The sequence below is a fragment of the Aulonocara sp. 'chitande type north' Nkhata Bay genome, linkage group LG10 (assembly GCF_057382095.1).
Source record: "Aulonocara sp. 'chitande type north' Nkhata Bay isolate Kocher_YH1m ecotype deep benthic linkage group LG10, A_spYH_male_GT1.1, whole genome shotgun sequence".
Classification (NCBI taxonomy): domain Eukaryota; kingdom Metazoa; phylum Chordata; class Actinopteri; order Cichliformes; family Cichlidae; genus Aulonocara; species Aulonocara sp. 'chitande type north' Nkhata Bay.
In genome coordinates this window covers 8,697,843-8,712,398 of record NC_141353.1, presented here as the reverse complement: position 1 = coordinate 8,712,398, position 14,556 = coordinate 8,697,843, and the positions used below count along the sequence as shown (strand labels likewise).

The window sequence follows — 14,556 nt, the reverse complement described above, 5'->3', positions numbered from 1 at the left end:
AGTGAGTGTGTGTGTGTGACCTGTGTGTGAGTGAGTGTGTGTGTGTGACCTGTGTGTGAGTGAGTGTGTGTGTGTGTGACCTTTGTGTGAGTGAGTGTGTGTGTGTGTGACCTTTGTGTGTGTGTGTGACCTTTGTGTGAGTGAGTGTGTGTGTGTGTGACCTTTGTGTGTGTGAGTGTGTGTGTGTGACCTTTGTGTGAGTGAGTGTGTGTGTGTGTGACCTTTGTGTGAGTGAGTGTGTGTGTGTGTGACCTTTGTGTGAGTGAGTGTGTGTGTGTGTGACCTTTGTGCGTGTGTGTGTGTGTTACCTTTGTGTGTGTGTGTGTGACCTGTGTGTGAGTGTGTGTGAGTGTGTGTGTGTGTGACCTTTGTGTGTGTGTGTGTTACCTGTGTGCGAGTGTGAGTGTGTGTTACCTTTGTGTGTGTGTTACCTGTGTACTCGTTGACTCGCAGCAGCTCGGTCTGCAGAGCCTGATTGGCTCGCTCTGCCAGCAGGATGAGGGAGGGGGTCTGTGGGTCTGATGAAGACACCTGCACAGGTGAGAGCCTCAGCTGAAGAAGGGAGTGTGTTATAAATGTTTAATAAGCTTAACGAGCATCATGAACACAGGACAGTACCTTTGCTCCGGAGCAGATCAGAGACATCGTTTCCTCCACGTCGTCAGTGCAGACCACCTGATACAGCCTCTGAAACACAAACACACACACCTGTCACACATATGACACCTGTGTAACGCCTCTGAGCGTGTGCGGTGGCTGAGCTGATTCTGGGTCAGACCTGCTCCATCATGGAGGGAAATGAGGCCAGAGCGTGCACTCGTCTGTAGCGCCCCCTGCTGTATTTATCCTTTATGAACTTTGACCTCTCCTCATCTGTGGACTCTGGGCGGAGCTGCTCTGCCGCTGGCACCGCTGGAGCCCACACCTGATTTGCCAGCTGGTTACCATAGGTAACGAACAGCTGGCAGAAGATTGAAGGTAAAAGTTAACTGCAGTTTCCATAATGTCCAGCAGAGGCAGCATTGACTCCAATGTTAAAACTCTACAGCAGAAATAAACATGTTTACAGCCTGAGACTAAAAAACTGGTCTCTATCCGGTCTTTAAGTCTGACGTCATTAGCCGTGTCTGGGCCCAGACTCAGCTGCAGGTCCATAAGCCAAACGATCACTGTGGCTGCTCTTCCAGGTGTAACGGTTAAGTTTAACGTTCAGGCATCCATGAAAACTGAATTTATTAAACTTAACAGAGTTAGAAGTTAGCAAGGAGTTAGCTTGCTAGTTTCCGTCTAAATATAATATAGCCTGTCCCGACTGAGAGATTTCTAAAACAAATTCAAACGTACAGCTCTGCTATCGCTTCTGAAATAAATGAAGACAGAAAACTAAACAGCAGTGACGTTTGTAGGGTTACTTTAGTTTGGCTAGCTGGTATATAATGATGTGCTACGTGACCGCTAGCGACACAGCTATGTTAGCATAGCATAAACTTTTTTCCCACTCAATAAAAGTTCCCGATGATCAGGGACAAATGCAATCGCATGGCAGGATGCTGTAAACGGAGAACTGAGATAATCCATCCACAATAGTTAGTCATTCATATACTGCTGCATGGGCTGCAGTTACATCCTAAGGTTTTAAAAACTGAGCTTTAAAATGAACAGTGGTGATAAAAACTGAGAGAGGCCGACCGTGATCAGTGACTGTTTTTAGGGGCTTTTGAGAATAAATAGAACCAGATACAAAGCATTAAAACATGTTAAAAACACAACAGCCTTATTAAACGCAGAGTAGCATGTTTCATCACGTCATCACTTAAAGACCTGATAGATCATAACAACAGTGGGTGGTGACAAAGGCAGCTGTAGCTGCTAACTGGCTGGTTGAACTGGGACTGTGTTTGTGTTGCACTGTGTTCAATCTCCACCCACTCACCTGTATCAGTGGTTCAGTCCAGATTTTATTGTCCATCCTTAGACTGCGCACCTTCGACAGGTTGCTGCCCAGGCCTCGATGGTGACCTGAGAACATGTTAGCATTTTGCGTTCAGTGGGTTCTACAGAATCTCAGAATCTTTGTTGTCATTGTGCTTTCGAACAACAAAAACTGTATACAAACCAATTCACTACAAGTGAAAAAAAGGGCAATTTTAAGAGGATAAGTATGTACAATAAATTTTAAACAAAGAAAAAATGAAATAAATAAATAAATGAATGAATATAGTATTTACAAGACTGTGAATAAGAATGAAAAAGTGAGGATAGGGTTGCTGCCCAGTGCTTTAGTCCTCAAATATTTTTTCTATTTAACAACAGAAAAGAAAATGTGTGAAGGTTGTGTTTTCGCAGTGATCACAGTGTATCAACAGTCTACAGGTGTGTGTTATCAGCAGGTGAGTTTTATTGACAGGTGTGTTTCCCTCAGACTGCACACGTTTTATTGGCAGTGGTGAAACTGGAACGCTGGTATCGTTTCATTTAATCAGCATCATATAAACTGTTCCAGCTAACAGTCAGTGAGTCAGGCTCACATTTGGTTTCGTTTCTTTATCTCAGAGCTTTCTGCTCTGTTGGTTTGGACGTATGCTACTCCTGTGATATCACCGAGATCTTACAACAGTGTTTGTTGGTTTCTCTTCTGGGCCTTTAATGGCACTTTGGAGGATCTTCTGCACCTGGTTATATTTGCTCATTCACAGCATCCAGATTCTTAAGAGGACAGCTCTGAGTCTCTGATCTTTTAAAAACAGCACAGGGAGGTCCGGTCTCTTGGACATGAATCTGTGCCTTTGTTTTGGTAGATTAAAATCGATTTTGTGTTACATATTTTCCTCAATATTTTTATTTTCTGCCTTTTTCATACTTGTGTTCTGACATAAGTCCTGGGTAATGTTGCTTCTTTACGTCCGTGACCAACGATCGTTTGAATCCTGAAAAGGTTCACATCGATGCGTCTCATTCTGCTGTTACACAACCCTCTGCATTAATAATCTTAACGTGTACCAGGTGTGCTGTCATACCTGCACAGTGCTGACATATGACCAGCAGCAGATTGACCGAGGCCCACTCCGGATTGGCCGCACCACAGTCCCCGCACACCTTGTTGTACGGGTGTTCCCAGAGACGCAGCGCCACCTGACAGCAGGACAGAGCGCTCTGGATACTTGAAGACAGCCTGTCCACCCAGACGGACAGATCCTTGGACGAATCAACAGACAGGCTGTAGGTAGGGGGCGGGGTTAAAGAGAGGAGGATATAATTTTAGCAAACAAATAAACACCATACAGGTATGGACCGACAGGCAGACACACAGACGGGGGTTTACTTGAAGGTCTTGTATGGAGTGATGAGGCTAAACGAGTGTTTCCCCGTCGATTTGACCGAGGCCACATTCAGGGGGACGGTATACGAGGCCACACCCAGCTGGAAGCCCTCCTTGTTAGGGTAAATCCAAAGGTCATGACCCCAGAGGGCAGCATAAGCACGACCCCGCGGGTCCTTAAGGGTGATTTGTCCATGGAGTTCTGGGGGGGTGGGGCTTGGATTGCCTCGAGTGGCGAGAAGAGAAGTGACCCAACCGTCCTGAACCTCTGATAGACAAACAGAAGCAAGCAGAAAAAATATGAGGCGTGAAACAGGGAAGCCGAGACCGCGGGTCTCTTTTATAATCGTGCTAAAATCGCTCACGCTATAAAACAAAGGCAGGTTTGACCAATCTGGTAGGAGCTGTCCCCAGTCGTCTTCCTGTGTTGGGTCAGTAGAATCCAGTAGAAACCAGAAGAGTCACTGTTCTTACCTTCACTATGAGCCATGAAGTCATAATGCTTCTTCCTGAAGTAAACAGAGAATCTGCCTTTGTCCAGTTTCTTCACGTTGGTGATACTGGAGACATGAAACAACACCTCGCTGAACCGGTCCTAAAGAGCAAAGCAAACGAGTAAATCGCTTTGGCTGAAGTCAGATTAGATTAGATTAGATAAAATAAAACTCTATTAATCCCCTGGTTGGGTTCCTCCTTCGTTTTCACACAGCTGAATAAACGTCAAACAGAAAACTGATAAAACAGAAGTGTGAGATCGTCGAGAGTTTACACCAGTGTCCTGATATATTTTAGACAGCAAGGAGCAGACGGACGATTCATTAAACTCCACCGAGACAATCTGGACATTTCATTAAAAGTTTAATAAACTGCCATCTGCTCTTTATTGTTAGTTAGCACCTTAAACACTTCAAGCTGTGAGCTAATGACAGTAATATAAGAGCAGATTCATGCTGGTTGTAATTGGCTGTACGTTTTATGTCTAATCATGCATGATCTGATTAGTCGACTATCAAAAACAGGGGCGGAGCGTGGGGGGGGCTTACTGGGCTTAAGCCCGGGTTGTTTTGTCAGAAGCCCGGGGTCTTTTGGAGTGTAATTTTTTCATAGTTAGATGTCTGGCTGACAACTGTATAAAACAAAAAGTACACACAATATTCGAAGCACATAGTGCACACTGTGGGAATTTACGACTGTGCGTGAATCCCCCCTGATATTGGTATGATCCCAGCTCAGGCACTAAGCGACTGAGCGAGGGGGCGGGGCAGCTGCTGCCTGCGAGTGCGCTGTTGGAGAAACGGAGCCAGCCATACTAAGGAGAGCTTAAGTTTGACCAGGTACCAAAGCAAATCATTCGTACCGTACAAATAATGTAAATATGACGGTGCATCACGAAAGATTGATGTCAAACTGATCACTTGACCCATATTACGTTACTCGCTCTTCAAGTGAATCAACAAATGGCGAAATGAAACCCGAACAAATGCTTTTTTTTTTTTTAGAGAGTCTTAGCTTACGTGTGTTTATTTCATATTTTCAGTTCTTACCCTCCCCGACTAAATCGGTTTCAGTTATGTACTGAAATATAAGAATGGACATTAGAGGCTTCTTTCAAAGAAAAAACTCAGGTAAATGTTATTTTATATATTATGCTTTGTATGTTGTTCAGTATATTTCTATGCAAAACAAGAGGGGTTTCAGTACACAGCAGGATATTCACATTTATAACCAGATATTTACACTTTAGGGAGAAAACATAAAACATTTTTACTGTACAACATCAATTTAGAGTAAACTTTTGTTTTAGATAAATGTTGAAACATCTTTTGAATGAGTTAAATGTCAGAATAAAGAGAGACAGAGCTTCTATTTATCATCACTTTGATCAAATGTAGGAGTACATTGATGATGTGCAGAATTATTAGGCAAGTTGTATTTTTGAGGAATAATGTTATTATTGAACAACAACCATGTTCTCAATGAACCCAAAAAACTCATTAATATCAAAGCTGAATGTTTTTGGAAGTAGTTTTTAGTTTGTTTTTAGTTTTAGCTATTTTAGGGGGATATCTGTGTGTGCAGGTGACTATTACTGTGCATAATTATTAGGCAACTTAACAAAAACAAATATATACCCATTTCAATGATTTATTTTTACCAGTGAAACCAATATAACATCTCCACATTCACAAATATACATTTCTGACATTCAAAAACAAAACAAAAACAAATCAGCGACCAATATAGCCACCTTTCTTTGCAAGGACACTCAAAAGCCTGCCATCCATGGATTCTGTCAGTGTTTTGATCTGTTCACCATCAACATTGCGTGCAGCAGCAACCACAGCCTCCCAGACACTGTTCAGAGAGGTGTACTGTTTTCCCTCCTTGTAAATCTCACATTTGATGATGGACCACAGGTTCTCAATGGGGTTCAGATCAGGTGAACAAGGAGGCCATGTCCTTAGTTTTTCTTCTTTTATACCCTTTCTTGCCAGCCACGCTGTGGAGTACTTGGACGCGTGTGATGGAGCATTGTCCTGCATGAAAATCATGTTTTTCTTGAAGGATGCAGACTTCTTCCTGTACCACTGCTTGAAGAAGGTGTCTTCCAGAAACTGGCAGTAGGACTGGGAGTTGAGCTTGACTCCATCCTCAACCCGAAAAGGCCCCACAAGCTCATCTTTGATGACACCAGCCCAAACCAGTACTCCACCTCCACCTTGCTGGCGTCTGAGTGGGACTGGAGCTCTCTGCCCTTTACCAATCCAGCCACGGGCCCATCCATCTGGCCCATCAAGACTCACTCTCATTTCATCAATCCATAAAACCTTAGAAAAACCAGTCTTGAGATGTTTCTTGGCCCAGTCTTGACGTTTCAGCTTGTGTGTCTTGTTCAGTGGTGGTCGTCTTTCAGCCTTTCTTACCTTGGCCATGTCTCTGAGTATTGCACACCTTGTGCTTTTGGGCACTCCAGTGATGTTGCAGCTCTGAAATATGGCCAAACTGGTGGCAAGTGGCATCTTGGCAGCTGCACGCTTGACTTTTCTCAGTTCATGGGCAGTTATTTTGGCCTTGGTTTTTCCACACGCTTCTTGCAACCCTGTTGACTATTTTGAATGAAATGCTTGATTGTTCGATGATCACGCTTCAGAAGTTTTGCAATGTTGAGACTGCTGCATCCCTCTGCAAGATATCTCACTATTTTTGACTTTTCTGAGCCTGTCAAGTCCTTCTTTTGACCCATTTTGCCAAAGGAAAGGACGTTGCCTAATAATTATGCACACCTGATATAGGGTGTTGATGTCATTAGACCACACCCCTTCTCATTACAGAGATGCACATCACCTAATATGCTTAATTGGTAGTAGGCTTTCGAGCCTATACAGCTTGGAGTAAGACAACATGCATGAAGAGGACGATGTGGACAAAATACTCATTTGCCTAATAATTCTGCACTCCCTGTACACCAAGTTTATTGTTAATTAATAATAAACTGCAGACGATTCCATTCTGAGCTGAAGAAGCTTCTGATTGGTTCGTAGAGTCCATGTGAGTAAACTGGTGGCACAGCTGTGGATGCATATAAGGCAAAACACAAAGGTTGTTTCTGTGACATGGGAACATCAGGAGATGTCAACCAAAACAGCAGGAACAGAACTGTGGAGCTCCATAAGTGTGGCTCAGTTTGAATACAATTTGGTGCCATTTACAATTAAGAAATACAGACAGTTTCTCTCTTAAAGTTAACAAATATGTTTTTATATTTATCTAAAAAAATAAACATTTAGTCTGATTTGATGTTACAATTAAAAAAGTGTTTTGATCTGAAGAGTAAATATCTGGTTTCAACTGTAGATTTGATGATTGTCAGCACAGAGAGGGAACAAGAGCAGGTGAGACACACCTGTTAGTCACATGGTTGTTTGCCAAAAGTATCACCGTATCACAGGTCCTCATGTATCTCGTACCTCGTGTTTCTTTTTAGGTTTGTTATTTTTCAAATTCTATATTTATTAAGTTATGCAGCTTGTTTGCACAACAAGGCTGAATAATTATAGAAACTTTTCTGAATCTAAACAGTGGACTTTGGTAGAATTAAAAAATAAGTGTAGTGCAGGTCTGATGATTTTCAGTGCTGCTATCATCTAGTTCAGATTCTGGTTCTGTCTTGGTTAAGTCCTCAGTAGTGCTGATTTTGAACTGTTGTAGTCCTGTTTTAATTCTGGATCAGTCCTGGGTCTGGTTGAATCGGGGTTTAGTCCTCGTGTCTTGATACAGCCCGACTTTGTTCTGCCTCGCTGCTTAATTAAAAACCTAGTTTAAGGTGTCCTGCACATGTGATATATATTTTTCCCTATATGAAGTCATTCTTTTTTGAACAAAACTCAAAACAGAGCCAATTAATCTTTCAGTCATTTCTAACCCCCCCCCCGGAAAAAAAAATCCCACCACCCTTTTGGGCTAAGCCCCGGGTGTTTCAAATGTCTGGCTCCGCCTCTGATCAAAAATAATCGTTTGTGGCAGCCCTAATGTGGATGCTAAAAATGACAGCCTCAACATGGCATTTAATCTGTTATTAGACCCAATTGGCTTCTCTCAGAATGTAAAAGAACCCACCCACCACTAGGGATGGGTATCGTTTAGGTTTTATCCGAGGCCGGTGCCAAACGGGTACTTTTGAAACGGTGCCGGTGCTTAAACGGTGCTTGAACTGGTGCTTTAGCTGTTTGTTTTTTTTTAAATAACAATGTTAGCCTTTTCTGCAGCTATGGGCATATATGGCATCACTCTTGGCTGGAAGCAGTGCTTAAACAATGGAAAAAACTCAAACTTTGTCCAAAAACCTCTCATGTTTAACTGTTTTCCACTTTTTCTTTGGTCATTTTGGCCTTTTTGGCCAGGGTGAAGGGAGTATCTGCCATCAAACAAGAAGACAGCCGCATGTAACTACGATCTCTAATAATCAGCTGCAGCGGCTTGCAAAAGTATTGGGCCCCCTTGAACTTTCCCACATTTTGTCACATTACAGCCACAAACATGAATCAGTTTTATTGGACTTCCAGGTGAAAGACCAACACAAAGTGGTGCACACGTGAGAAGTGGAACCAAAATCAAACATGACTCCAAACATTTTTTACAAATAAATAACTGCAAAGTGGGGTGTGCGTAATTATTCAGCCCCTTTGGTCTGAGTGCAGTCAGTTGCACATAGACGTTGCCTGATGAGTGCTAATGACTAAATAGATGCACCTGTGTGTAATGTCAGTACAGATACAGCTGCTCTGTGACGGCCTCAGAGGTTGTCTAGGAGAATATTGGGAGCAACAACACCATGAAGTCCAAAGAACACACCAGACAGGTCAGGGATAAAGTTATTGAGACATTTAATAATAATGGATTGGATTTATATAGCGCTTTTCAAGGCACCCAAAGCGCTTTACAATGCCACTATTCATTCACTCTCGCATTCACACACTGGTGGAGGCAGCTACAGTTGTAGCCACAGCTGCCCTGGGGCAGACTGACAGAAGCGAGGCTGCCATATTGCGCCATCGGCCCCTCTGGCCAACACCAGTAGGCAGTAGGTGAAGCGTCTTGCCCAAGGACACAACGACCAGGAAAGAGAGCCCGGGGATTGAACCGGCGACCTTCTGGTTACAGATACGCTTACCAACCCCCTGAGCCACGGTCGCCTGGAGCTCACAGGCCGAACAAGGAGAGCGCCGATCAGAAATGCAGCCAAGAGGCCCATGGTGACTCTGGACGAGCTGCAGAGATCTACAGCTCAGGTGGGGGAATCTGTCCACAGGACAACTATTAGTCGTGCACTGCACAAAGTTGGCCTTTATGGAAGAGCGGCAAGAAGAAAGCCATTGTTAACAGAAAACCATAAGAAGTCCTGTTTGCAGTTTGCCACAAGCCATGTGGGGACACAGCAAACATGTGGAAGAAGCTGCTCTGGTCAGATGAGACCAACATGCAAAACACTATGTGTGGATGAAAACTAACACTGCTCATCACTCTGAACACACCATCCCCACTGTCAGATATGGTGGTGGCAGCATCATGCTCTGGGGGGGCTTCTCTTCAGCAGGGACAGGGAAGCTGGTCAGAGTTGATGGGAAAATGGATGGAGCCAAATACAGGACAGTCTTGGAAGTAAACCTCTTGGAGTCTGCAAAAGACTTGAGACTGGGGCGGAGGTTCAGCTTCCAGCATCAACGACCCTGAACATAAAGCCAGGGCAACAATGGGATGGTTTAAAACAAAACATATCCATGTGTTAGACTGGCCCAGTCAAAGTCCAGATCTAAATCCAATCCAGAATCTGTGGCAAGATCTGAAACTGCTGTTCACAAACGCTGCCCATCTAATCTGACTGAGCTGGAGCTGTTTCAAAGAAGAATGGGCAAAGATTTCAGTCTGTAGATGTGCAAAGCTGGTAGAGACAGACCCTAAAAGACTGGCAGCTGTAACTGCAGCAAAAGCTGGTTCTACAAAATATTGACTCAGGGGCTGAATAATTACGCACACCCCACTTTGCAGTTATTTATTTGTAAAAAATGTTTGGAATCATGTATGATTTTCGTTCCACTTCTCACGTGTGCACCACTTTGTGTTGGTCCTTCACCTGGAAGTCCAATAAAACTGATTCATGTTTGTGGCTGTAATGTGACAAAATGTGGAAAAGTTCAAGGGGGCCGAATACTTTTGCAAGCCACTGTATGTACCACAGGCCTTCAAGCTGGCTGTAGTTAAACCTTTACTCAAAAAGCATCTCTAGACCCAGCAGTCTTAGCTAATTATAGGCCAATCTCCAACCTTCCTTTATATCAAACATCCTTGAAAGAGTAGTTGTCAAACAGCTAACAGATCATCTGCAGAGGTTTATTTGAAGAGTTTCAGTCAGGTTTCAGAGCTCATCACAGCACAGAAACAGCTTTAGTGAAGGTTACAAATGATCTTCTTATGGCCTCTGACAGTGGACTCATCTCTGTGCTTGTCCTGCTAGACCTCAGTGCAGCGTTCGATACTGTCGACCATAATATCCTATTAGAGCGATTAGAACATGCTGTAGGTATTACAGGTACTGTGCTGCAGTGGTTTGTATCATATCAATCTAATAGACTCCAGTTTGTGCATGTAAATGGAGAGTCCTCTTCACACACTGAGGTTAATTATGGAGTTCCACAGGGTTCAGTGCTAGGACCAATTCTGTTTACATTATACATGCTTCCCTTAGGCAGCATCATTAGAAGACATAGCATACATTTACACTGCTATGCAGATGACACCCAGCTCTATCTGTCCATGAAGCCAGATAACACACACCAATGAGTTAAACTGCAGGAATGTCTTAAAGACATAAAGACCTGGATGGCCGCTAACTTTCTGCTTCTTAATTCAGATCAAACTGAGGTTATTGTACTCGGCCCTGAAAAGCCTAGAAATATGGTATCTAACCAGATTCTTACTCTGGATGGCATTACCCCCATCTTATCTTAATGACCTTGTAGTACCATATCACCCTATTAGAGCACTTCGCTCTCGCTCTGCAGGCCTACTTGTTGTTCCTAGAGTATTTAAAAGTAGAATGGGAGGCAGAGCCTTCAGTTTTCAGGCCCCTCTTCTGTGGAACCAGCTTCCAGTTTGGATTCAGGAGACAGACACTATCTCTACTTTCAAGATTAGGCTTCAAACGTTCCTTTTTGCTAAAGCATATAGTTAGGGCTGGACCAGGTGACCCTGAATCCTCCCTTAGTTATGCTGCAATAGATGTAGGCTGCCGGGGGATTCCCATGATGCACTGGGTGTTTCCTTTCCAGTCACCTTTCTCACTCACTATGTGTTAACAGACCTCTCTGCATTGAATCATATCTGTTATTAACCTCTGTCTCTCTTCCACAGCATGTCTTTATCCTGTCTTCCTTCTCTCACCCCAACCAATCACAGCAGATGGCCCCGCCCCTCCCTGAGTCTGGTTCTGCTGGAGGTTTCTTCCTGTTAAAAGGGAGTTTTTCCTTCCCACTGTCGCCAAAGTGCTTGCTCATAGGGGGTCATATGATTGTTGGGTTTTTCTCTGTATCTACTGTACAATATAAAGCACCTTGAGGCGACTGTTGTTGTGATTTGGCGCTATATAAATAAAATTGAATTGATAGGTCCACACAGTGAGACAGGTACACAGAGTGAGGTAAATAACACAGTGAGACAGGTGAGAGATGCCAGCTTACTGTGCGTTTCTTCCACAGAGACATCAGCTGTCCGTCCAGCGTCGCCCATAATACATTATGTCTGTTAAAGGCAGAAAACAAGTTCATCATCCATTCAACTGACAAGTAAGCAGTCACATGATTTTGGGTCCCCTGATTAGCCCAGGTTAGCTGGTTCTGCTCATACTATAGGAAACATGAGTTTCTAATGGGATTTTGTTTCAGCGAACGAGACAGGTGAGGCCAAAAGACCAGAAAATGAAGAACCTTTTATGAAGATCTTTAGGTGCTGATACATGATAAATATCCCAACAGTAGATAGTACGGACCACTCGAGAACCTAGTCTTTGTGGACACCCTTTAGGTTTTGAGGCCCAGGCCGACTCTGTCCTGGAGTGAATCTAAAGCACGACTTGTGAAACCTGTGATGGCCTTGACATTACCTGAAGCCTTTCCAGACGTCCAGCCAGCTTGCCCGGACGACAGGGCTCTGAGGAGTAGGTTTCCCGCTGGCGCCCTTCTTCCTTGACACTCGGATGGTGGCCGCCCTGCAGGACACACCCACGTTAACACTTTGAAGGTCGATTTAGTTTTGCAGGCGTTGTGCGTAGTTGTGTTTACCTCGGTGTCTTCTGTCTGACAGATTTTCCTGATCGGCCTGCTGTGTTGGGAGGGGGCGGGGCCGGCCGAGTAGGTATCAAACGAAAGGAAGTATTAGTCGAGATTCTGCAGAACAAACACAACGACACCATGAGAAAGATGTTTCAAACCCTTTAAGGAGCTTTACATTGTAAGGTAAACCCTACAGTGATACAATTTACCGACACGTTCTCATCCCAAAAACATTTCACGCCAGGTGACAAACCGTCAACATTACGTTTTTTCCTAAATATAATATGAGATAGTATGAGAACCATTTGGACTCAATCTACACATGTTCGTTCATTTTCCTAAAATCGCTTGGGAGAACACTATTTAACGTCATTAAAGTGCTGGTTAGGGTTAGGAACAAGGTTATGGTTAAGGATAAGGTTAGGTTTAGGACTGGAACGTCTGTTTCCGCAGGACTGTCACTGGATTTCATCCATAACCCGGCGTGTACCATATGAACACGGAAGGTCACCTTTCGCGTTCCTCAGGAACGCCGCACGACTTGACAAAACATCAGGATGTTACGCCTCGGGAGTGAGAACGGTCTGAATTCACAGTAACCATACACACTTGTCATTGTTGGTCGTCGGGGCAGAACGAGGATCTGCTTCAGCTGTAGAAGGAGCGGGGCTAACACCTGATTCTTCCTCCTCATTGGATGACTCAGATTCAGCTTCCTCTTGGGTCGTCCAGCAGGCCAACGTGGTGTCCGACGGGTTTTCTGCTCTGGTGCTATGAGGACCTGGAGATAAAACTGGAACCAGAACCAGGAAAAACTGAAGCAGTTGGAAGCCAGTGGGAAGAAGCCCAGCAGAAGAAATACTAACAGTACCTTCACCTGTTAACCCTGCAGCACCCTCTACAGGTGGCAGCGTGACTGCAGCAGTCGGGTCTAAAGCTGATGTCACCAGCTGTGACAGCGCTCCAACATCTGGACACAGGTTCAGAGGAACACAAAGAGCATGTGTTAGTTCTTCTTACCCTCAAAAAGGGCTGAATCCTTTTAAGCTTGCAGAATGTTTAACGTTCAGGTGACCTAAAGCTGTGCACCACCTCAGGTGATCACCTGCACCTGACCTCCTGACACTTTCTACCAGCTGGAAGTGAAGCTGCACTCTAACTGTGGATCATACCCTCCTGATGTTTATATAAAAATTACACACAAACGTCCTTTTTCTGGTGGTCGTACCTGTCATTGCACCTGTACGAGCATCTCCAGCTCCACTTCCCGTCAGCGAGGGTGGGTGGGGTTTAGTATTTGGGAGGGGTGGGGCTGATGGAGAGAAGCTCACAGCAGGGTTACCCACACTGCTAACAAACCCCGCAAAGCTGGGAATGTTAGCCAGTGAGTTAAAAATGCTGTCCAAGCTAGGAGCAGGTGCAGGTGTGGTGGAGGGGGCGGGGCTTAGCACAGCAGTATCTGTGTTAGCACCAGGTGGCATTGGATTGAATGACGCAAGGTTAGCCTCAGTGCTAGCAGCTTCTGCTAAGTCAGGTATGTGGGTGGTAATGCTATTAGCTATGCTGTCTAAGGAGGGGGGAGCAGAGGGTGTGGAGGGGTTCCAGGGGGCGGAGCCTCCAATGGAAGCAGCGACTCCTGCCAGTGAAGGGATGTTGGTGGCGATCACGCCAGTGACGCCGTCCAGAGTTGGCAAGGTGAGGCTACGACTCAGTGCACTGTGAGCATCTTCATCTGAGGAGGACACATGACATCAGCTTCATCATTATTTCACAACAAAAAGCTCAGAAACTTTCACAATAAGACTTCAATAAAGATCACTGACATTTTCACAATAAGAGTCTTGTAATACCAAATGATGATTCACAATAAAAATGCTAAACTTTCATTTAGACTTTTACGTTTAGAGAACAGTGAAAAAGACTATCACAATAAAAGGTCAGCAATATTAGTGATACTTTCTCAATAATAACACCTGCAATATAATTACAGGGGCTTTCAGAGTAAGTCATCTAATAATACACTGGAATGTCACAATAAGTGTGACAGCATGGGGAGCTTCATGAAAGAGTCCTTCAGAGTAAGAGTCTGGTAATGTTCCCTGGAGAGACACTTTCATAATAAAAGCTTCCTGGGCAGAGCTCTATGGGGCAGTAGAAGGACGACCAACACAGTCTCACTTTGTGAATTTTTCCACCGTCTTTGAAGTGATCTGGTCGGAGCAGCCCGGGACATGACGTGACGCGATCTTTACAGAGATTATCTGATTACCACAGGAAGACAAACTGGTTTGAGATAATCACTTGTGATATCTGAACAAACAGTGGGAGGAGTTTCCCTCACCCGAACAAACAGGTTCACCGGCTCGCATTGAAAAAACGCCAGCAGCTGACTGGTAGGATGAAACTGACGAG

General features: G+C 44.3%; 1 protein-coding gene across 4 annotated transcripts in view; it reads right to left on the bottom strand.

The window, feature by feature from the left end:
• LOC147320154 (arf-GAP with Rho-GAP domain, ANK repeat and PH domain-containing protein 1) overlaps positions 1-14,556 on the bottom strand; it is a 28,403-nt gene that overhangs the window by 8,260 nt on the left and 5,587 nt on the right. For 3 of the 4 annotated variants that reach the window (XM_086307980.1, XM_086307982.1, XM_086307981.1), the window contains exons 4-16: positions 13,373-13,876; positions 13,016-13,114; positions 12,754-12,937; positions 12,154-12,258; positions 11,976-12,080; positions 11,554-11,614; positions 3,794-3,914; positions 3,323-3,587; positions 3,018-3,217; positions 1,934-2,019; positions 779-961; positions 619-687; positions 432-531 (exon numbers count right to left, since the gene is read on the bottom strand). In XM_086307980.1, the coding sequence (XP_086164106.1) occupies positions 432-531; positions 619-687; positions 779-961; positions 1,934-2,019; positions 3,018-3,217; positions 3,323-3,587; positions 3,794-3,914; positions 11,554-11,614; positions 11,976-12,080; positions 12,154-12,258; positions 12,754-12,937; positions 13,016-13,114; positions 13,373-13,876 (2,082 nt within the window). Of the gene's footprint in view, positions 1-431; positions 532-618; positions 688-778; positions 962-1,933; positions 2,020-3,017; positions 3,218-3,322; positions 3,588-3,793; positions 3,915-11,553; positions 11,615-11,975; positions 12,081-12,153; positions 12,259-12,753; positions 13,115-13,372; positions 13,877-14,556 lie in introns of all 4 variants that reach the window. The other variant, XM_086307979.1, reaches the window with a different exon arrangement.